Here is a 22,646-nt window from a genome sequence, read left to right as displayed (position 1 = left end):
CTTATGAACAGCATATGAGCTTGCCAACATTAACTATCATTGCATTTGCATTTTCAACAATTTACGTAGGTGAAAATTGAATATCATTTTTAAATGTTCTATTTACCAATGCAAAAGCATTTTCTTTCCATATTTTAAAATTTTACTTCTGTTTTTTAATTCCAGAATTGCCCATATAAGAACCTTGTGCCTATTTTGTGCGTAAGAAGTGGATTAGGGACTTTTTCTTATTGATAGATAAGGTCTCTTTTTGTATGAAGGCTATACTGAGCTTTTGTTGTAATTGATACGAGTAGGTTTGTTTGTTTGTTTGTTTGAGACAGAGTTTTGTTCTTGTTGCCCCGGCTGGAGTGCAATGGCACGATCTCAGCTCACCGCAACCTCTGCCTCCCAGGTTCAAGCGATTTTCCTGCCTCAGCCTTCCAAGTAGCTGGGATTACAGGGGCCTGCCACCATGCTTGGCTAATTTTTGTATTTTTAGTAGAGACGGGGTTTCACCATGTTGGCCAGGCCGGTCTCGAACTCCTAACCTCAGGTGATCTGCCTGCCTCGGCCTCCCAAAGTACTAGGATTACAGGTGTGAGCTACCATGCCTGGCCTACAAGTAGGTTTTTCAGGCTATAATTTGTCTTTTAATTTTGTTTTTAATATTCCAGGAGTTAATTTTATGTAGTCAGATTTATTGTTCTTTTATGGATTGCTCAATTGCTCTTGTGCCTATAAAATCTTCCTCTCACTCAGTTTTGACCTGTCTTCTCTTTGTATTTCTAGTTCAGTTTTTTAAGTGTATAATCTTTGTCTAAATTTTATTTTGTGTATGGTGTATAATAAAGATCTTATTTTTTTCTGTGAGGGTAATTCTAGCAACATATTTTAGCAGTGCATGGCAAGTGCCTCTTGATTGTACTTCTCAGAATATTCTCAGCTATTTTTATTGGTTAGTTATTTTACTGTGTAACATAAATTACCCCAAACATAGCATCATACAATAATAAACATTTATCATCTGTTTCTATCTGCCAGGAATTCAGGAGTGGTTTGGTTGGGTGGTTCTGGCTTAGGTCTTTTAAAGAGTTAGAGTTAAGATATTAGCTGGGGCTACAGTCATCTGAAGGCTTCTCTGGGGCTGGAGCAGCAGTCCCTAACCTTTTTGTCACCAGGGAATGGTTTTGTCGAAGACAGTTTTTCCATGGACCTGGGGAGTTTGGGGAAAGTTTCAGGATGAAACTCTTCTACCTCAGATCACCAGGCATTTGTTAGATTCTCATAAGGGGTGAGCAACCTAGATCCCTCGCATGCATAGTTCACAATAAGGTTCGCACACCTTTGAGAATCTAACGCCACCATGATCTAACAGGAGGCGGAGCTCAGGCGGTAATGCTCATTGGCCCACTGCTCACGTCCTGCTGTGCAGCCCAGTTCCTAACAGGCCATGGACTGGTACCAGTCTGTGGCTGGGGTTGGGAACAACTGGGCTGGAGGATCCCTTCCACAGTGGCTCACTCATATGACCATTGGTAGAAGGGCTCAGTTCCTTGATGTCTGCTGACAGGTAGCCATATTTCCTCACTATATGGACTTTTCCATAGGGATGATTGAGTGTCCTTATAACATGGCAGCAGCCTTCCCCCAGAGTGAGTGGCCTGATATAATAAAGCAGAAGGAGTCACAGTGCTTTCTATAACCTAGCCTTGGAAGTGACATTCCATCATTTCTGTCATATTCTACTGGTGACACAGAGCAACCGTGATATAATTCCACAAATTACGAATATTAAGAGGAATGGGTCACTGACAGCTTCTTGGAGGCTGGTTATCAAACTCTTCCTCTGAGAGGAAATTTATAATTGTATCTCCCTTTGTATAGATGTTTATTCAATATCATTTTGTCATTTACATCCCAAAGCCCAATGGTGGCATCTGGAAGTTTCTTCTTCCCTTAGTTTTCTGCCCTGTAACCTTATCTAATTCTTAAATTTAAAGTCAAGTGGAGTTTGTCATCTGAGGCTTTCCTATCACTGTCGTTACAACTAGCTCAGGGACAAAATATTTATCTTTTCACTTCCCTCATCCAGTATTTATTGACTATTGGTTTTGATAAAGTAATAAAAGAAATATAAGTTGCAAAGAAATAGAAATTAAAGTTTTTTATATATATATACACATATGCCTGTAAAACTTGGCACAGATATACATGTACTCACATACATGTACACACACATACTCTGAATAGTAGGAAAGAATCCCAAAGCTTTAGGGCAGAGAGGGTCACAGAGAAAGGAAGAGACTTTTCCAAGGCCACACAGTGATATAAAGATAATGAAAACCCAGATCTTCCATCCACCTTTTAGCCTGACTCACTCTTCCCACATTTATGAAATACTTAAAATGAAACTGGATGGCTACATGTTTAAAATTCATGTGTACAGAAGGGAGAGGGATTACTCAGCAATGGTTTGGAGATTGGAGGTCTTGCTCTGCTTCTGTCCATTTTCTTCCCTGAAGTTTAGCTGTGGCTGTTCCCAGTCCACTCTTAATTGGATTTGTAGGAGCCAGAAAGTGCTGAGCACACATCACAGTGGTGGGTAATTGGGCAGTTTCCTGGCTCCCCAGAGCCTCTGACTTGTTTGTGGATTGTGATCCATGATTCCTTGTGTCATGCATTTTCAGAAAGCAAACTGGCAATCAAATGGTAATTGCTTCCATCTGTGTGGATTTCTGCCTGGCAAGGAGGAGGTTGGCTCTGAAAAAAGTAAAGGGACCTGGAATTGGACGTCAGGCCTGCAGCATACCATGGATGCGGTGGCCCCAAGCTCACATTTTCCAGTAGAGTCCTAATTTCAAATCTTTCATCTGGTTGGCCTTATAAATAATCCAAATGCCCTAGAAATTCCACCACCTAAACCATATTTTCTAAAGTGTTTCTTACTGCTGAAAGAAGTACAGACTTCCTTTGTTAGACTGTTGCCCCAGTTTTGATTTGAAAAATGTATCACCAAACTTATGGAAAGGAGACTTCTGCTGCTGCTGCTGCTGTTGTTAAATAGGTGTAAGAATGGTGGAACAGGCCAGGCGCAGTGGCTTACGCCTGTAATCCCAGCACTTTGGTAGGCCAAGTTGGGTGGATCATGAGGTCAGGAGATCGAGACCATCCTGGCTAACACAGTGAAACCCCGTCTCTACTAAAAAATACAAAAAATTAGCCAGGCGTGGTGGCCCGCACCTGCAGTCCCAGCTACTCGGGAGGCTGAGGCAGGAGAATGGCATGAACCCAGGAGGCGGAGCGTGCAGTGAGCCGAGATTGCACCACTGCACTCCAGCCTGGGCGACAGAGCAAGACTCCGTCTCAAAAAAAAAAAAAAAAAAATGGTGGAACAGTTTAATTTGGGGCATATCAAATTAGAAAGAGCTGACCCAATATACCAGATCTCTCAGGACATTGAAGCACTCTCTCTCTGGATACTCGTTCAGGTATATGTGCAGGCATTTGGTCAGATTCCTTTTCAGTGTCTACTGGGTAGAGTGCATGATGCTGGGAACTCAGTTAAATGTAACATGGACTCTCTCTCAGACTCCACAGCCCACAATAAGGAGATGAGGTATGGATATATATATATAATAATACAAATTTAAGAGCATATAGAGATATATAGAGGATATAAAGATCTCCCAACTGGGAAGATCCAGAAAGATTCCAGTTCATTAAACCCTCACCAAAATGAATATAGTAATTGTCATCTATTGCTGTGGGATAAGCCAACCCAAACAGTGGCTTAAAACTACCATCGTTTCTTTGTAATTTCATGGTTTGAGTGGCACTCTGCAGGTGTGTCTCCTCCCTGTTCTACGTGGTGTCAGCTGGGGTGGCTCATGGGGGCTTGGAAGATCCCAGATGGCTTCATTCACATGTCTGTCACCACAGCTGGGAGGGCCAAGAAAGGTGGGGCTGTCTTTCTAGCCAGGTAACTGGGCTTTGTTACATGGCAGTTTAGGGTCAAAGAGAGAAAGAGTGGAACCTATTAGACCTCTTAAGGCCCAGGCCCAGAGCTGGTACAGAGTCACTTCCACTGCTTTCTGTTGATCAAAGAAAGTCACCAGGCCAGCCCAGAGTCAAGATCCATCCCTTTATCAGAGGAGTGGAATGCACACACAGGAATGGAAGAATCTCTGGTGGCCAACTGTGTAATCTATGACATTAATATAAAGAAAAAATTCTAAAAGCTGAAGAATGAGATCTTACTGTCTAAACTAGTAGTTTATGGTCCCTAGTGAGGACTGGCTGTGCTTTCCCAGTTGTCTAAGTGTGTGAGCTTCATACGTCAGTCCCAAAGGGTACAGTCATCCACCTCTGCATGCCTCTTTACACTGTCCAGCCCGAGATTAGATAAAGATGATTTCTGGAAAGTTTACATTGTGAGTGATTCGGCTGGGGTCCAGGTGGCCTTCCAGGTTTCTTTAAAGATGAGTTCTCACTCTGTTGCCCAGGCTGGAGAGTAGTGACTATTCTCAAGCCAGATATTGTGCACTACAGCCTGGAACTCCCAGACTCAAGTGATCCTCCTGCTTCAGCCTCCCAAGCAGCTGAGACTACAGGCATGCACCACCATGCCCAGCTCACTCCCAGCTTCTTATCTGTCCCTTTCACCTTTTTTTCACCATCTTTGCTCTTTACTAGTACCTTGCCCATGGTGTCCACCCTTCTTACTGAGTTTCCACCTCTCTCTCATTGCAGGCACTAAAACAGGTGCAGATCTTAGTGATGGTACTTGTGAGCCTGGACTGGCTTCCCCAGCCTCCTACATGAACCCCTTCCCGGTGCTCCATCTCATCGAGGACTTGAGGCTGGCCTTGGAGATGCTGGAGCTTCCTCAGGAGAGAGCAGCCCTACTGAGCCAGATCCCTGGCCCGACAGCTGCCTACATAAAGGAGTGGTTTGAAGAGAGCTTGGTGAGTAGTCCCGTGGCCTGATTGAGAACCAATGGGGAATGTAATGGTGCAGCCCATGGAGTGCCACTGCTGACTGCGGCTGTTGACTCATCTGTATACCTTCCAGCCTTTTCTTCCATCCCACTTTGGCCAATGCTGCAGGGTGGCCCTTCTTATCAAGGAGTATAGAGCCCAGTCAAGTGACTTAAGCTATGCCCTCTGCCCTTCCATGGTCCACAATTGGCCTCTCCTGAGGAAATCCAGGGCCAGAGAGGGGCAAACATTTAAGATTTCACACACACACATGCACACACACCCTCGAATTACATGTACTGCTTATTGAGTTCTAATCCCTGGCTGGTGTCTCTCCCCTCGGCTAGATCCCACTACCCCTTGTTTCTTACCACAAACAAAAGACTGGTTACCTCATTGATTTAAAATAAGCTTGACAAATTTCTTAGGAGGAAATGTTTTCTTATTTTTGCATTTCTTTGTTTGGTAAAAAGACTAAACTTCTAAAAATTAGTTTATTCGTATTCCTCTGTATGGTCTCTAAACTTTTGATTCTATATCCTATCTGGAAAAAGAATGCATTTCCCATATACATATTCACATGCAGCATTTTATTTTTGAGACAGGGTCTCTCTCTGTCACCCAGGCTGGAGTGCAATGTGGCTTGATCATGGCTCACTGCAGCCTCGACCTCCCAGGCTCAAGGGAATTCTCCAACTCTTACTCTCAGAAGTGTACCACCTCTGCAGAAGTGCACCGCCACACCTGGCTAATTAAAAAAAATTTTGTGCGTGTGGAGATGGGGTTTCCCTATGTTGTCTAGGTTGCTCTTGAACTCTTGGCTCAAACAATCCACCCACCTCGGCCTCCCAAAAGTGCTAGGATTATAAGTGTGAGCCACTGCACCTGGCCAGTATTTCACTAATATACCTAAATTATAAAAATACCACAAAACAGAATTTTAAAGTTTTTTATTTGTACAAATTTGTGGGGTACATGTGAAATTTAGTTACATGTATATAACACACAGTGATCAAGTCAGTCAGGGTATTTAGGGTATCCACTGCTCACCAAAATAGAGTTTTAAAGGATAGGTTAAAAAATAGTTCCAATATTTTTCCCTGTACACCCAGAAATCACCTTGAGCCTCTTGGGTGCACCTCTCCCACTCCAGTCTATTCGTATTCTATGCTGTTGTTTTCTGTTAGGATTTTAGTGTTTTTCTTATCTATTCGAATGACCTTTTATTAGCCATTTGCTTTATTTGTAGCATATATTTTCCTCACTCTGTTTTTAAATAACGTTTAGGGTGCTTTTTGAGACATAGAATTTTAAACAACTGTACTTCACTCTATCAGTCTTTCCTATTTTGGTTTCTTGTTTTCCTTTTGGCCCTAGCAACGCCTTTCCCAACCTCAGAACAAATAACTGTTCACCTGTATCTTCCTCTAGTAAGTTTATGGTTTGATTTTTATTTTATGGTTAACTCCAATCCATCAACAATGTTTTTTAGTGTTTGGCATAAACAATGAATCTAACTTTTAAAACAGTTTTTGGAAATTTATTAAAAATATTTTTGATCCAAAGGCAGTTGACATGGTTGTTGGTTTTTTCAAGATGCATTGGTAGAAAACAGCTTGCATTCAGATTTGCAGTTTTGTCTTGGGGTTATTTACAATGGTTTAGGGAATGCCTTCCTTTGAAGAGATTTCCCTAAAAGTGATTGCATTCATAAATGTAATCTATGAGTAATTATGGCCATCACTCACCTATGAATGGGGAAGCAAGTACTTTTAGGGGGTCAGAAGTTCATATAAACATTCCAAGATGTAAGGGCTGTATGTTAAGGTTTTTATTCTGGATAGAGATAGCCTGTCTGTATTTTAGATCTTGCAGACCTAAAGTCATTTTACGATCGGCACATCCACATTCCACATTCCACACAAGGTCTTAATCTGTGTGGAAATAGAATTCAGACTGGTGAGCAAACTCATCAAGTGCTTTAGATTGACGCTTTTAGTTAGAAGTTGTTGCTGCTCAAATTTTGGTCTGTGGCTCAGCAGCTTTCTTATCCCCTAGTAGCTTGTGAAAAATGCAGAATATGGGCCCCCATCTCACACTTGCTGAACCATCTCCAGGTGACGCATATGCACAATAAAGTTTAAGAAGCGCTGCTTTCAACCATGGAGACTCAGTTGAATTATTTTTTTAAAGTCCCATGTGGGTGAGGATTGGAATTGGAACTAGTAGGATGGTTTGAAGGATTAGGCAGCACTGCCCAGCACCTTCTCATGCATGATGTCTGTGCATCCCTTGCATATTTGCTCCCTTCTCCTCTGTAGACACACTGGCATTGTTACACACCTAGAGTTCCTGCTTGACCATGACACTGGCCTGACATGGGCCAACTCTGCCTCATGACATCTATATCAGTTGGGATACTTTTTCCAGTAAAATGATGTAAACAATAACAAGATAGACCACTAACAAGATGTCCAGAAGACAGACAATCCCAGGGTTAAATAAGTGGCTCTGAGTGACCTCACGGGCGCTGGTTCTTCCCATCTTTTTGCTCTGCCATCCTCAAGGCGTGATTTTTGCTCAGGCACATCCCCTAACAGTCGCAAGATGGCCACTAGAACTGCAGGCAACATGTCCTTACAAGACACAACTATACGTCTATGTGCAGAGGTAGAGAATCGTTTCTTTAGTATGTTTTTGTTGTTGTTGTTGTTGTTTTTAATCAGGAGGGAAACTCTCTGCAACCCCCTAGCAGACTTCCCATTTAGCTGCAGTGGCCAGGATTTGTTCACCTGTGCATACCCTAGCTGCAAAGGAGGCTGGGGAAGCAAGTATTGGCACTTCCATCTGCCACAGAGGGAGGTGGCCTCTGTCAGAAAAGAATGATGATAGAGTGGGGGAAAGTGAGTGGCCTTCAGGAAGACAGCTCAGAGTGACTGCCACAAACTTCTGTTAGGTTTGAGTTTACTCTTGTTTAGTTGACAAATTATTTCCATGTTTTCTCAATATGTTTTATTTTTAAACTCAAGTTTCTAAGGAAAAGAATCTGATTGACCCAGTTAATTATTTTTGAGCGAAGTCCTCCAGATCAATGAAGGAGTGTTAAGTGTAAAAGAAATAGGCATTAAAGACTTTTAATTTATTCACAAGCTATGGATGCACACCTTAGATCAAGTGTCTACCCCAGAGTGAATCAACTGTTAGCAGAGGTGAGGGATTACATAGTGGGAAATGTATCTTGTACTGCTGCTGCTCATCTGGGACTGCAGATCTTCTGGCACTGGGGCATCTGTGGTCCACCAGAAGAATGGGCTGCTGAGAAGCAGGGGTAGATGTGGAGGAGTGGTCCATAGTTAGAATAGGACAAATAGCAGACTAGTCCTGGGCTCTCTCGTTTATGTCTTAGATGAAAAGGGCACTCCTAGTCCTAGTGCCTCCTATTGGGTAGCTGTTTCTTTGTGGTAGGGCTGGTTCCTCTTCTGCTGGGTCCTGGCAGAGCTGAAGCACAGCTGGGCCAGCACAGTCAGCAGCAGTAGGAGTGCTGTTGGCCAGGACTCTGCCTGGGGATGGGTATAAAACAGAGCAGACTAGTTCTAAAGCCCAAGTGGAGCAGACCTGCCCAGGAGTCAGTGGCACTGGCTTGAGTGAGTTTCCCATGCTCTGGGGTCTAAACTAGCATCCTGCTCCTTGGTAAGTATAATGAGGAGAAGTGGGCTCCGGGCCTAGAAGGGCATGTGCAAGGCTTTCTTAGTGGGGACACCCTCTGGGGCCTCAGTGGGGCAAGGAACAAAGGGCCTGGATTCCCTTGGTCTAGGAGCAGTATTTCCTCTGGAAAGTTGGTGAATGAGGACCTTGTATAGAGGGTGTCTTGGGGTCTAAGATGGGCTGGGACCTGGCCTGCAGAGGAAGCATCAGGGAGGCTGTCCTGCCTGTGGTGCAGCAGAGCAGTGTTACCCTCAGGAGATTGGAAGGTGGTCCTTTACAACTGGAAGACAGAGCCAAGCTCAGGGTCAGTGCTCATGGAGGATGAAGCTGAGGCCCTGGTTGGAAGGCTGAGGCAGCTCTTTTGTGATGGGAACAGAGCTGAGTTCCAGAAAGGGGCAGCCTCCTCCTTCTCTGTTTACTATGGTGAAATGTAGGATGATGCCCTCAGGAGGGTGTGGTTATTTTAGGTCAGGAGCCCCAGAACCCCACAGGTGGTCCTGAAGCCCAGAAAGGGAAGCAGTGCTCATCAGTGGCCCTGGCATGTGCTGGCATGTACGCATCAGTAGCCCTGGCATGTGGTACCTGGCCCGGGCAGGAAGGACCCGGTACAACTGTGACCACTTCCAGGATTTTGGCTGTGCCTTGAGTGGGGCTTTCCCATGGTCTGAAAGGGGTGTCTCTACCCCTCCACACCTGCTTGGCTTGGCTGGGTGGTTGGTGGCATAGATCTATGGCTAGGTTGGGTGGTGGAAACCTTAGGATAGCCAGTCAGATTCAAATGGGCTCTACAGGACTGGGGATAGCCAGTTAGCTGGGAGGAGTAGACCTAGGCTGATACACAGTGTTGATTCATGTCCCAGGTCTTTGGGTGATGCCCAGAAGATACCAGAGCCAGCAGAGTCTCCATATGAAGTAGCTATGGGTGCTTCTCTAACAGTATGTTATGTATACCCTTCATCTCCTACCAGCCAGCCAGTCTGTTCTGCTGTTTAACATATTGGGTATGGGCCAAGGAGATTCTAGGTGAAGTTTCAATATGAAGCCAGAGAAAGGGTAGGCAAACCCAGCAGCAAAGTGAAGGCAAGTCAAGGAAGAGCTCAGGCTCCAGGGCGAGGGGTGGTGGTTGGCAGAGAACCCATAGAAGGGCTGTACTCTAGGCCCTGTTTGGAACTGGGGTACATGGAGTAGGCTTGGCCATCCAACAGGAACCCAGGCTTTTCTTTGCAAGGTCTCAAGAGTCCTGGTCGGTGTGCTTGAGCAGGTGAAAGCAAATTGAACCAGGGTGAGGGAGTATGGAAGGTAGGAAGGAGTTAAAAGGCCAGGGTTCTACCCTGGCTCTACCACTCATATGAGCCTCTTCTTCACTTCTGTGGGACTCAGTTTCCCTACTGGAAATGACAGCTGAGTTTGAAAGTGTCTGCAAGATCTGGCCAAGCATTCCAATTCTGCAGTTTGTTCTGGGGGCTATATGGAGTGGTCTCTTTATAAGCACCAGCCTTTGCCTCCCTCAGTCTTGACCTCTTGGGTTCCAAAGTGTGGAGACAGGTTAGGAACCTCTCAGTTTACTGCTGCCCTTATGTTAGAGCTTGACAGAGGCCCCCATCTCAACAGTGGAGAGGCAAATCTGTTTACCATATTGAAAAACCTGAAGAGTTGCCCTCCTGAATGAGCAGCCTCTGCTGGCCCCAGCTGGGATAAGTGCTCACCTCTGACAGCCCAGCAGTCAGTTCAGGTGCCCTCAGTTACCTTTTTAACTAGTTTCCCAAGAAACAAAGAAACCCAGACCCAGGCTGCGGAGCACAGCCACCCCCCTTCTCAGCTCCAAACCACCTTGTCACAGATGGCGGCTTCTTCAGCTCCCAGCTCCTCAAACAAAGCCCATACATTCCTGCCAGATTCAGCTTGCAATCTTTCATTCTGTCCAGGAAGCAAATCTGTTTACCATATTGAAAAGCCAGAGGAGTTGCAAAAAAAAAAGGTGGAGAGAAAAAGCTGTTTTATGAATTATAAAATGTGAGCTTGAATTTTTTACCATGGGATTCATTTCTGTATCTCCAGAATGGAAAACAAAAGATAGTCAAGATACATGTGTGTTGAACGTTTTAATTTTGAAAAGTTACAGAAGGAGTTTTGTAGGTAAACCTTTTCCTCTGGATCTTAGAGGAGGGAAAATTTGGTGCTTATTTTTCAAGAAAAAAAGTAGAGCCTCTGTGAGCCGATTTCCAGCATGTTTTCTTACCTCCCCTGTGACAGGTGTGAACTTGAGTGAGAGATGAGAAAGGAGTAGGTGTGTCCGTGCTTTCTGTGCTCAGCTCCCAAGGGGCTCCTGGGCCGGGCTCAGGTGGCACCAGTGGCGGTTCTTTGTCCCTGTGCAGTGCTGGAAGAAGCCACTAGGTGGGAGTCAGGGACAAATGCTGGGAAGTGAAATCCCAAAGAATGAGGTACAGCATGGGCTTCATATGAGAAAACAGCTTTTAATTTTTCTTTTTTAGACAAAGATAACATAAGCACTTCTCATTATTGAAACTGCTTAACTGCACCTGGGTCAGCTGGCAAAAACAATTCTTTGCCATTTTCCTTAGAAACAGTGGACAAAGGGCAGTCAAGGGAGGGCTCCACTGTTTAGGGTAGGGGAGAAGAGACAGGGCTGGTGGTCCTGGGAGCATAGACCAGACCTTCCCCTGTGGATGTGGGGAGACCTCTCCAGACTTCTTGACTGCAGTGCCTTCTGCTGGGGTGCTAGTAGGTTGGCCCTTTCCATTCCCGCAGGCATTTCCTAGCCCACAGTTTATGTCATGCCCTGCCCTAGAGAAGCTTCCTGTCCCCTGGGGGATTTTGAATGCCCTTTTCCTGACACAGCAGCCAAGACTGGGGGCCTTCAGCCACTGCAAATTTAGCAGTTTTAATTTTCCTGGATCTTGATCCCTGCCCCCCAAAGTAAATTTACCCTACTAAATTCTAGCAATCCAGCTCCTTTCAGACCTGACCTGAAGAGACTATTTCAGCCTCTAAGAACCAATGTTTATAAATGACCAAGAATGTGCAAACACTGGTGAAAGAGCAAATAACTCCTTCCCCACTAAATTTCCTGCTTCAGGCCCAGGGGCCGTGGTGGACAATGTTGCCAGGTTAGCATAACTTGAGGTCTGAGCATGTAGACACCCACTTACCCTCCACCCACAAAAGAAAAACCTGCCAGAGATACACTACCAAGAGCCGTCTGCCCTTTCAGATACCTGCTAGTGGGCAAGCAGGCTCCAGGGAATTTGTGCTTCTAGGCAAGTTTGTTTAGTAATCTATGTTTCGAGAGTTTTTTGTTTGTTTGTTTTGGTTTGTTTTGTTTTTTGAGATGGAGTTTTACTCTTGTTGCCCAGGCTGGAGTGCAATAGTGTGATCTTGGCTCACTGCAATCTCCACCTCCCAGGTTCAAGCGATTCTCTTGCCTCAGCCTCCCGATTAGCTGGGATTGCAGTTGTGCACCACCACGCCCGGCTAATTTTTGTATTTTTCGCACAGACAGAGTTTCACCAGGTTGACCAGGCTGTTCTTGAACTCCTGACCTCAGGTGATCTGCCCACCTCGGCCTCAGAAAGTGGTGGGATTACAGGCATGAGCCACCATACCTGGCCTTGAGGAACTTTTGAAAGCAGTTTCCTAACTTCTTACTCCTCCAAGTGTTGTCCTGGGACCAGTAGTACGAGCATCACCTGGGAGCTTGTCAGCAGTGCACAACAGCAGGCCCCATACCCAATCTACTGAACCAGAATCTGCATTTTTACTAGAACCCCCTCGGGTCCAGGCAGTTCATTCTGGATGGGGAAGCACTGTCCTAACCCAGGGATTAGCAAACCATGGCCCACAGTTAGCCCACTGCATATTTCTTACACTCATCAGCTGAGAATGATTTTTACATTTTTCAAGACTGAAGAAAAATCACAAGAATGTTTTGAGATGGGAAAATAATATAAAATTCACATTTTGGTGTCCATAAATAAAGTTTTACTAGTATACAGCCACACACTGGTTTAGGTGTTGGCTGTGGCTGCTTTTGCACTGCAAATAGGAGAGTTGAGTATGAGAGAGACTATATGGTCCCCCAAACTCAAAATATTTGCCATCTGGCTCTTTATGGGAAATGTCTGCCGACCTTTGTCCTGATCTATTTTGGAGGTGCGTTCTCCATGCTTGTGTTCTGTGGAGGCTTGAGCTGCAGTAGCCAGGACTTCCTCCACAGCACTCTTCACTCCCTTCCCCCGCCTCCCCTTCTCAGCGGGCCCACTGTGTACCATGTCTGTTGAAGGACACAAGTTTATATCTGACTTATGAGGATTTATGAGGGAGTGTCCTAGCAGCTGCCACCCATGGCCCAGAGGTGAAGGCTCAGGGCTGAGCGGAGCCTAGGATGCATGTAGGTGATAGGTTAGTGGAACAGCACGTGACCACGAGATTCCTCTCAGTTTACAGTTCTGCCTGATAAGATGCTGCTGACTTCTGGTAGGCAGCAGGAGTAACACCTCAGGGGACCTCAGCTCCTTTTTCAGCCATTCCCTCAAGTACTTGGAATTCCAGCCAGGTAGGTGACAATCCTGGGGTTATCTTCTAGACCCTAGGACAGGGGTGGAGCAAGCTACAGTGACTTTCCCCAGCAAACCTCACCACCCTGGCCTCTTAGCTGTGCTTTTACTCCCAGAACGCTCAGCCTCACGGTCTCCTGTCCTTTTCCCACAGCTGGCCGCTGCATGTTGCAGGCAGTAATGAATCTGGTTGTAGATGAGCAAAGTACTTCCAGGAAGGCCTTCGGGACTGTTAGGTCACTGTAGTGACCCGTATTTGTGTATCCTTTGTGCTTCCTGAGGACTTCTGTCTTCAGAGATGGGTCCAGTGAGTCTGAGACACCACCTCACAGGAGCAGTGTAATGGGAGCAGGAAGCCCAGGCCCCCGAGCTCCCAATAACAAGGGCAGCCTAGACCTTTGGGAGTGACTACCTAGGCCAAATAAAAGCTGAGCTTCTAGCCTTTTGGGAGTCATGGACTGTTCTGATAATCTGACCGGTCTTTTTCAGAGAAAGATTTATGAATACAAATAGTAGTACTTTGTATATATTTGATGAACATATTTAGGGGCTTATCTGATCCCTGGAATCCCATCTGTAAATCAAGTGAGGTGCCCTGGACAGGATGGACTTCTAGAGCAGTGGTGTAGCCATGGGTTTGCCTTGCCAGGCCAGTGTGATGAGGGAGCCACGACAGGGACCAAGCTGCCCCTGGGGGTGAGGTGAGTGAGCGAGGAGGTGCCTTAGCTTCTGAATCCATCCCATTTCACTCAGCCCCTCCCCTTTCCCTCCTGCCAACCTGCTCCTAGGTCTTTTGGGGTGTTAATTTGTTATTTTTGAGTTGAATTACAATATAAGTAAAATGTACTTGGTGTTTAAGGAAAAACAAGGCTGAGATAAGACTTGCTACTTGAGAATGCCATAAAAATGTCAAGAATTTAGCTGCAGTTTATCTGGATTCTTCCCTCCCTTCCTCCCTTTTCTGTCCCTTTCTCTCCCCCACCCTGCACCCCCCACCTTTGTTCATCACACATTGAGTTGAGCTAACAGAGGAAATGGGCCCCGTCTTTTCCTCTTTGTGTCGAACATCTTTATCCTGGAGAAACGGACCTTCAAGTCTCTTTCCTTCAAATAGAATTTTAGTCTTACTTTACCAGTCTTATCATTTGAGCCTTCTTCTTTCATCCAAAAAATGTTTAAATTGGTACTGTGTGCTAAGAATTGTAGGCATGGAAGTAGGAGAAGTGAGTTGGAAATCAGATACACTTCTGACAGTCTGGTGCAATAGAGTGGTCCAGTGTGACAAGGTCAGTGATGAAGTAGAGAGGGGAATGCAGATGCTCAGGAAGGGACAGAAGAGGGACACCTGAGCCACAGCTCTATGTAAGCTGGGAGTGAGCAAGGCTGATGAGAGCAGCCACATTGGCCACCTTTCTCTTTCATCCTCTCTTGTACCAGAACCTGAGGAAGAGCACTGCGCTCCTCCCAGGAGAGGGGAGGATTTTCTATCATCCTGTAGAGGCTGGAACTCTGCACCACCTCTCCCTGTCCAGCTCCCAAATCAGCTTGTCTACCTCCTCTTCCTTGGAGTCCTAGATATACCTTTATTGCATACCATGTGGTAATTCTTAACCCAGGGCATGAAGTTTTTCGTTTGCCTTGGATGCGGGAAAAATGTGTATTGACTGGATGAATTTCTTCATTTGACTTGTTCAGGCTTTTAGACAGAGAAAAACCAACCTACTGAGCCCTGTACCTTTAGAGATGTTCTTCCTTGGCAACATCCTGCCATAGCGTGGGCAGGGAACCTGGGCTGGGTGGGTCACACTGTGCTGTGGAGCTGGGCCAGAGGTGAGGAGCAAGGGGCTAGAGCTCAGCGCATGGGCAGCAAAGCCTGCTTTTCCTTTCTGGCCTCTGTCTGGGTGTGTCTCCAGGAATTTACTCCTCCCCTTATGCCAGCTGCTGGCTAGAGCTCTCCTCCTTGCCGCCTCTGTGATCTCTGTGGGCTGGCCCAGCCTGCCAGGGACTGTGCTGCCAGGCATTGTTTCTGCCCTTTTGGGCCCTGCTTCTGGCCCTGGTGGACATTGAAGCCATGCTGAGGGGCATGAGGGACTGCTCTTCAGACTGGGAGTTCCAGGAAACCCCGGAGGTGACCCCCAAGGGAAATGGGAAGGCCCAGGCAGTCACAAGATGTGCATCTGCAAGTCCTTTGCCACAGCAGAGCTCAGGGCCTTGCATGTAACCACAGTTCCCACCGTACCCACATCAAAGGTCACTTTGATAATCAGTCATAGCCAAAGGCCACACACTAAGGGCTGGGCAAGGGAGAAAAGCTGTTTTTAGTGGGGAGCTCTCAAAGTAGATGGGAATAGGAGGAGGTGGGGGGTGGCATCTAGGGAGTGCTGGAGGGGCCACCTGGAGAGCCCGCATGTGACCTGCCCTGACAGGAGGAAAACAGCTGCAGCTCCAGGTCTCAGCCAGCCTTTCCAAGGCCCCTGTCTACCCAGCACTGCTCCCTGAGTCTCATGGAAATGCACATGAAGCAGCCTCAACCTTTCCACCTCCTTGGTTTGTAAAGCAGGCAGCCCAGAGTGGGGGACAGCCAGAGAGGCAGGACCCTCCAGCCCTGGCCCCTGTCAACTTCCCTGAGTTTGCGGCAGTTGGTCTCTAATGGATGGTACCACCAGTGCCAAGGACAGCAAATGCTCTGTGCTGGGCCCGTCGCACAGCAGGACCAAGAACCCAGACTGGAGCTGCTTCTGAATCTGTTCTTTTTTGGAAACAACAGGCTTTCCTTGGGGCACAGCCCGTCACTCGCCTGGAAAACGGGTGGGCGTGGGCTTCAGGGCGGGGGTCAGGCTGTGTGTGGGAACCAGTGAGCTCCTCCAAGAGCAGCACTTATTTTTAGTCTTCTCCCCAGTCCCAAATAAACTGAGAGCAGCTGGGAGCCCTGGGTAAATGCAGAGTGAAGCAGAGACAGGAAATCGGGGCTCTCAGTAATGAGTTCCAGCCACTCCAGAAGGGGGAAACCAGACAAGGAATTTTCTTCAGGACTGTTTCCCTCTGGCAGGCTCCGGTATTATCACTGAGAATGGTCCTGTGTGTGTGTGCGTGTGTGTTGTGTTTACAACTTCTGTCCAAGTTTTCTTTCTTTTTCTTCTACCTTTGTGTGATGTTTGATTTCTCCGCAGGGCTCTGAATCCCAGTCCTGGTGCGCGTGTGTGCGTGTATGTGCGTGCGTGTGTGTGTGTGTATGTGTGTCTGTTGGGGCGGTCGGGGAGGACACTGAAGCAGCAGGGTCTGCTCTGAGTCGCTGTGTATCTGAAACTGTCTAGGGAGAGGCTGAAGGACACAGGCCAGGGAAGTGGGGAAATTTGAACACAGCTTGGAGTTCTTGAGGGGGGAGGGGGCAAAGGCAAGGAAGAGGAGAGAACTGGTCTCCAGCCAGGAAGAGGGCTTTTTCCACCAAGGCATCTAACTGCTGACATGGGTGCCCAGCATGGATGGGGACATTGATGTTTACAAGCATTTCTCGTGGCTGAAGAGGGTAAGTGACTGGCTGCTTTGTCTAGGTCTCCGTGGAGATAAGTGAGGGAGAGACGCTTTAGGGTGTTTTGGGGGGTGTGTGCGTGTGTGTGGTAGCGGGAGGTATTGTCCAGCAAAGCCCTGCTGTGGCCAAGTTCTTCATGAGAATCTAATTATAGACGCCAGGGAGAAAACAGTCAGCTGTCTTTGTTTCTCCACTGACATTCTAGTGAATGAGCCTCTGTACAGAAAGGCAAGAATGGAGTGAGGAAAGTTGGTTATTTTAACTTTGGCACCTAAACAATCAGAGGCTCCAAACACCGTGACCAGAAAAATGTGCCCACCGCTTTTCAGTTTGAGGACACGGGGAGGAAGCTGCTGCCTTTTTAAATGCATTGGATTCGGAAGTTGTTTAACTCGTTCTCACTCTGATGTTATCCGGTGGAGCACACATCTGCTGTCAGCAGAATGAGCTTCTGCATTTCCGGAGGAAAGCTTTCAGGGAGTTCTCTTTGAATGCTCTGAAGCTGAGGGTTTATGTTGCAAGTTGTTCATGCCGTTTCTTTAGAGGATAAACCTGAGTGTGTGGTATGAGCAAGGAATGAATGGACATTGGGGGCTGGAGTAGCATCATACTCCTAGAATTCAGGCTGTTTCCTCTTTTGTGGCTGCCTTTAAATTGGCTAAGATAGGTATGAATTTATTTTCACAGGAAGGGATTTTAGGCTGAATGTTTTTCAGAGGCAGGAAGGGCAAAAGCAACTGACAGGTTAGAGATTTGACATTGTAACTGCAGAAGGACAGAAAAGCCAGGAAGTGTCCAGCTCGGAAGGGGCATACAGATGCCCGGACCCCGACTCCCGGACACTGAGCTGGCTGGCTTCTGTGTGAGTGCAGCAGCATTCATTCAGCAAATCTGTACTGACTTTGGGTACTGGGTGTATGGTAGTGAACAAAACAGAACCAGTCTGTTGTGGATCTTTTACCTAATACTGGAGATGTAGGTGAAACAGTCCCAGGAAATAAACCTCAGATTACAAACAATAAGTGTGCCTGGAGGAAGAACAGAAGACACGGGACTGCTGTTTTGATGGAGAAGGGGGTGGGGCGGTCAGGGAGTTTGAGGAAATTATACTTCGCTGAAAACTGAAAGAGCAGTAAGAATGAGTCAGGTGAAGAATGGGGTGAAGAACATTCCAGGCAAAGGGGGCAAAGGGGATGATGTATACAAAGGTTCTAAAGCAAGATGGAGTCTGCCAATTGTCCAGATTGAGAGAGAGCCCATGTGGCTGAGCACAGTGATGGCAGGCAGAGGCAGGCAGAGACTGGGATCACGCAGGACAGTGAAGGCCACAGTAAGGCTTTTGGGCAACATGGTTTGTATGTATTCTGGGGGACTTGTAGCAGGGAAGTGACATGGGATACATTGGGGGGGTCCAATTTGTATTTTATGAAAATTACTCTAGCTGTGATGTGGTATATGGTAAGCTATATTGGGAAAAGTGAGGCAACTGAACACAATTATAGGGCTGGAGGGCTTGGAGGGATGGGATAGTACAAACCCCTCATTTAACAAAGCCCAAGAGGGTCTAAGAACCTCATGGTGTTAGTGTCATAGCTATTAGTGGTGCAGCCTGGTCTTGAACCCTGTTCTCTATCTCCCAGTCTAGTTCTCTCTATTCATTTTCTCTGCCAAATATGTATAAAATTATTGCTTTAGAACCCAGCAGAAATCCTGTCTGTGTCCAGCCCCTAAGGCATCACAGTCACCAGAGAGCATTATGAGATAACCAGACGTTTTGGCAAAGGTTTGCATCATGTTAAGTTTTTTTTAAAGCCCCACTGGGGAGATACTGGAAGGAAATATGTAAGAAATGCACTGTCCATCACTTGGTCCTTCTTTCCCTGTATCCCAAATGAAGCTTTTAATCAAGAAATCCTTTCAGCCAACATGTGCCTAGGATTGTCAGAGCCTTGTTCCAGCCCCTGGGGCAGATACTGTAACTCTGCCTACTGCAGGAGAAGTTATGTGTGTGGAGGAACTAATTTTGCATGTGATGCAATGTAAGAAGGCCCTTCTTGTCCCAAGACCCAGGGTATTCTGGCTTCTGTGGACAGTTGGAAGTTTGCTTAGGGAAACTTTAAGCAAGGAGACTTTAGAACCCCCCAGGATGACTCATAGCAAAACAGATATTTTTCTTCTACTTTTAGAATTTTAAAGAGCATTTTACAAAAGCAAAACTCAAAGTGTAGACATGTCATAGGCAGTGTGATAAGAATATTTTCCCTATTCTCTACCCTAAACACTATGCCAGATTTTTTAAATCTTCTTAAAAAAAACAAAAACAAAAACATTCCCTTTCATCCTATGACCCCGATGATGAGCCCCCCTGGACTCACCCTTAATCTGGAAGAAAAATCAGGCCCTTCAGCTTGCTTGGCCTTTGAGACCATTAGCAGCCCAACCTCAACTTACCTTTTTTAGTTTTATCTTTTACATCTACCCCGATGAGCTCCCAAGTGTATTTCTTCCCTTTTCTGAGCTTTTACCACAGATGACCACCTCCCCTCTAACTCTCATCCACTTCATCTGGCTCCATCCAGGCTGTCTTTTCCCAGGAAACCTTTGCTGGCCCTCCCTCCCCACCTCCTGTAGCCCGGGTCTGCAGCACTTCCCATCTGCATGGCTCACGCACCCTTTCTCCTGTGCTTCAGCTGAGGTGGTGTGGAGAGCTGGTTTCTCTGAACTCATGTTTTTGAAGGTAGAAACACTGTCATCTTCATTCTCCTTTACAGAGGGCATAGATTCTGGAAGAAGAGGTTCCTGGTGCACAGAGCAGGAGCCCTTGCCCTTTGAGCAGTCCAAGGTGGTAGTGTCTCAGGGCAAAGGGGAGATACCTATGTTCAGAGAGGCATGGAGCTGGAGGGGAAATACTTGCTCAGAAAAGAAACCTTGCTCCAGGGCCTTTGTGGAATGGGATAGTATATACTATTAATATTATAGTTAAGAACGTGGAGTGAGGCCTGAATTAGAATCCTGGCATTGTCACATTTACCAGCTGTGTGATCCAAGGTAAATTATCTCAAAAGTCTGGATTTCTTCAACTATAAAATAAGGGAGATAATAGTATCTACCACATACAGGCTTTATGAGGACTCAGTAAGATAGTACAATTAGTGCAGTATAATACATATAGGAAATACTCAATAACATGTTTGCTATTAACTGCTATTGGTGATTATCAGGAAGGGAGAAGTTGAAAGAGGAACAGATGGAACCAGGTTCTCTCCTAGAAGTGCCTCTCAGGCCATTCAGTGCTTCAGCTCTATGCCCCTTCCCACACTCCAGATCAAGGTCTCAAACCAAGCATATTGAAGACCTAGAAGAGGCAGCTGCAACCTGGGCCACCATAGGTGACCAGAGGCCTCATTTGCTGCTGGATCTGGCCAGCTTGGCTGTGGTTACTGAGTGAAGGCTGATCAGGACTGATGCTCTAGTTCATTCTCCTAACAGACAAAGCCTAGGGATAAGGTAGTCTCTTGCCACAAGTATCCAGAGGGACTCAGTCACAAGCAGCTCACACCTGTCCTACATTGAGGCCAGTGGATTCAACACATACAACCATGAACACGCCTCTAAAAATAGCTCTGAGCAGGGTCTGTGGGACCCACCCACTGCTCTTTCAGCAAGAGTTCATTTTCCCAGGAACAGAAATCCCAGACTGTCAGCATCTTCACACTGCTTCCTAGCTTCCAGCACTCTCAGTGCTTAAGCAAATTCCAACTCAAGGTCACAAAGAAAATGGAATCACTACAGGTCCCCCTTGCAGTTGGCTCAGGTTCTGCAGTAGAAAGTGGAATGAACTCAGGCTGTTAATGTGAGACTTTATTCTGTGTCATCTGGTGCTCAAATTGTTGATCTAGTAGCCTGGCCACTTGGGCCAGAAGAGCTGCAAAGGCAGACACGTAGGCCTCCTCTCTCCAGACACTGACTTGCCTTGCATTCATGTTGGGCTGCAGTGAAAGTTACAGAAATAGGCAGCAGCTTCTGTGAAGGCTGTTCCTACTAGTTAAGAGCATGGATTCTGGATCTAGATTCCTTGGGCTCATATCTCACCTCTGTGTAGACTTGGGCAATTTATTTAACCTTCCTAGAATTCAATTTCCTTGACTATAATATATGGATAAACAATTCTATATCTATCTATCTATCTATCTATCTATCTATCTATATATATTTTTTTTTTTTTTTTTTTGAGACAGAGTCTAGTTCTCTCACCCAGGCTGGAGTGCAGTGGCAGAATCTTGGCTCACTGCAACCTCCTTCTCCTAGGTTCAAGCGATTCTCCTGCCTCAGCTTCCCGAGTAGCTGGGATTACAGGCATACACCACCACACCCAGCTAATTTTTGTATTTTTAGTAGAGATGGGGTTTTGCCATGTTGGCCAGGCTGGTCTCAAATTCCTGATCTCAGATGATGCGCCCGCCTCGGCCTCCCAAAGTGCTGGGATTACAGGCGTGAGCCACCATGCCCAGCCAATTCTATATATGTTAAGTGCCTAGGAAGCACTTTATAAGTGTTAGAGTTACGGGGAGGATGACATCGATCAGAACTGACAACCTCTGGTTACTCGGGAGCCATGTACCCAACCTTGATTCTGAAAAGAGAGGTTTTTCAATTCTATGGGAAAGGCAACAGTGGATATGGTTACCCAAGGGCACTGGCTTCCTTAGTTTCCTATACCTCCTGTTTCTAGTAAACACACCCAAGATGCCTGTACATTATGTTTCCTGGTATAATTTAGAAGCTTGAATTCTGCCATCTCTGACATCCAGCACCTATAACTCCTGCCAGCTCCTTGAAGAGAGGCCTCTTTTACCCAGTGGGATTTAACAAAGTGGCATCACACCAGGGTCATTTGCTGAACAACTTGTGGGCACTGCAGAGCAGCCCTTGTTGGTTTCGTGGGCTGCCAGCAGCACTTAGGGATCCTTTGACTCATCCCTGCTTTTCTCTGTCCCATCCTCCATAGCAGCTCTTTCACACTTTTCCATTAGTCTCCAACCTTATACTCCCCTTTCAACTGATGTCACTACCAATGTCCTAGAAGAAAAGAAAACAACAGCCAAACTGAGAGGAGTCTCTTCATCCTCCCTCCCTTTCACCGCAAAATGTAACTGTGTTTCAGCATCCTGTTTCATGGGCCAGGAGTCCCTTCTCTCAGCCAAGGCTATCCCGGTATCCTATCCTTGACCCAATCCTGTTCCAGCTCCTCTTGTTGCTCTGATTGTTTCTTCTCTCAGCTCCTCCCTGCCTATCTGCCCCTTGCCCTTGGTGGAAAATGCTTCTCAATTCTCAGGGAAAAAACAAATCAAAACTATCTTTGACCCTGTGCTTGTCTCTTCATGCTGCCTTGTAACTTACCTTCCTTTCACTATTAAGATTCTTGGTGAGTTGCTTGTTCATCTCTACTCCCTCCTGGTCACTCCTGAAGCCAGTGAGCACTAGCTTTGTTCCTATAATCATCTTTTAAATTCCTTCTGTAATGTTATTCTTGCTGCCTCTAGTTCCCAAGGAATCTTCCCCATACGTTTTCCTTTGTATTCATTTCCATTTGGAAATCTTGTAGGATTAATGGCATTCTTGTGACCCAAGGAGCAGCTCCTTACTTTGGCCCTTGCCTAATTCTGTGTTCTCAAACTTTGGATCTTTCATGCTGAAGAGACACCAGGCTCTAAAGACTTCAGGGGAGCTAAGACAGTCACAGCGCCCACTCCACCCTAACTCTAGCACCCAGTCCTGCTGCACTGTCTCTGAAGGTGTTTTCAATAATGACGACTCAGTGCGTCTATTGGAGTTGGCAAGGTGAGGACAGTCTTCAGAGTCTTCTCTTTTTACTCTCCT

The 22,646-nt window shown here is 46.3% G+C and overlaps 1 protein-coding gene across 5 annotated transcripts in view; it reads left to right on the top strand.

The window, feature by feature from the left end:
* Positions 1–22,646, top strand: part of PPFIBP2 (PPFIA binding protein 2) — a 143,246-nt gene that overhangs the window by 47,130 nt on the left and 73,470 nt on the right. For 2 of the 5 annotated variants that reach the window (XM_032166694.2, XM_058446408.1), the window contains one exon: positions 4,732–4,946. In XM_032166694.2, the coding sequence (XP_032022585.1) occupies positions 4,732–4,946 (215 nt within the window). Of the gene's footprint in view, positions 1–4,731; positions 4,947–16,170; positions 16,764–17,015; positions 18,097–22,646 lie in introns of those variants that run through there. The other 3 variants (XM_058446409.1, XM_032166696.2, XM_032166697.1) reach the window with 2 other exon arrangements.

The sequence above is a fragment of the Hylobates moloch genome, unplaced genomic scaffold (genome assembly GCF_009828535.3).
Source record: "Hylobates moloch isolate HMO894 unplaced genomic scaffold, HMol_V3 SCAFFOLD_11, whole genome shotgun sequence".
Taxonomy (NCBI): Eukaryota; Metazoa; Chordata; class Mammalia; order Primates; family Hylobatidae; genus Hylobates; species Hylobates moloch.
The sequence above is the reverse complement of the archived record's forward strand: the minus strand, read 5'-3'. Positions and strand labels throughout refer to the sequence as shown.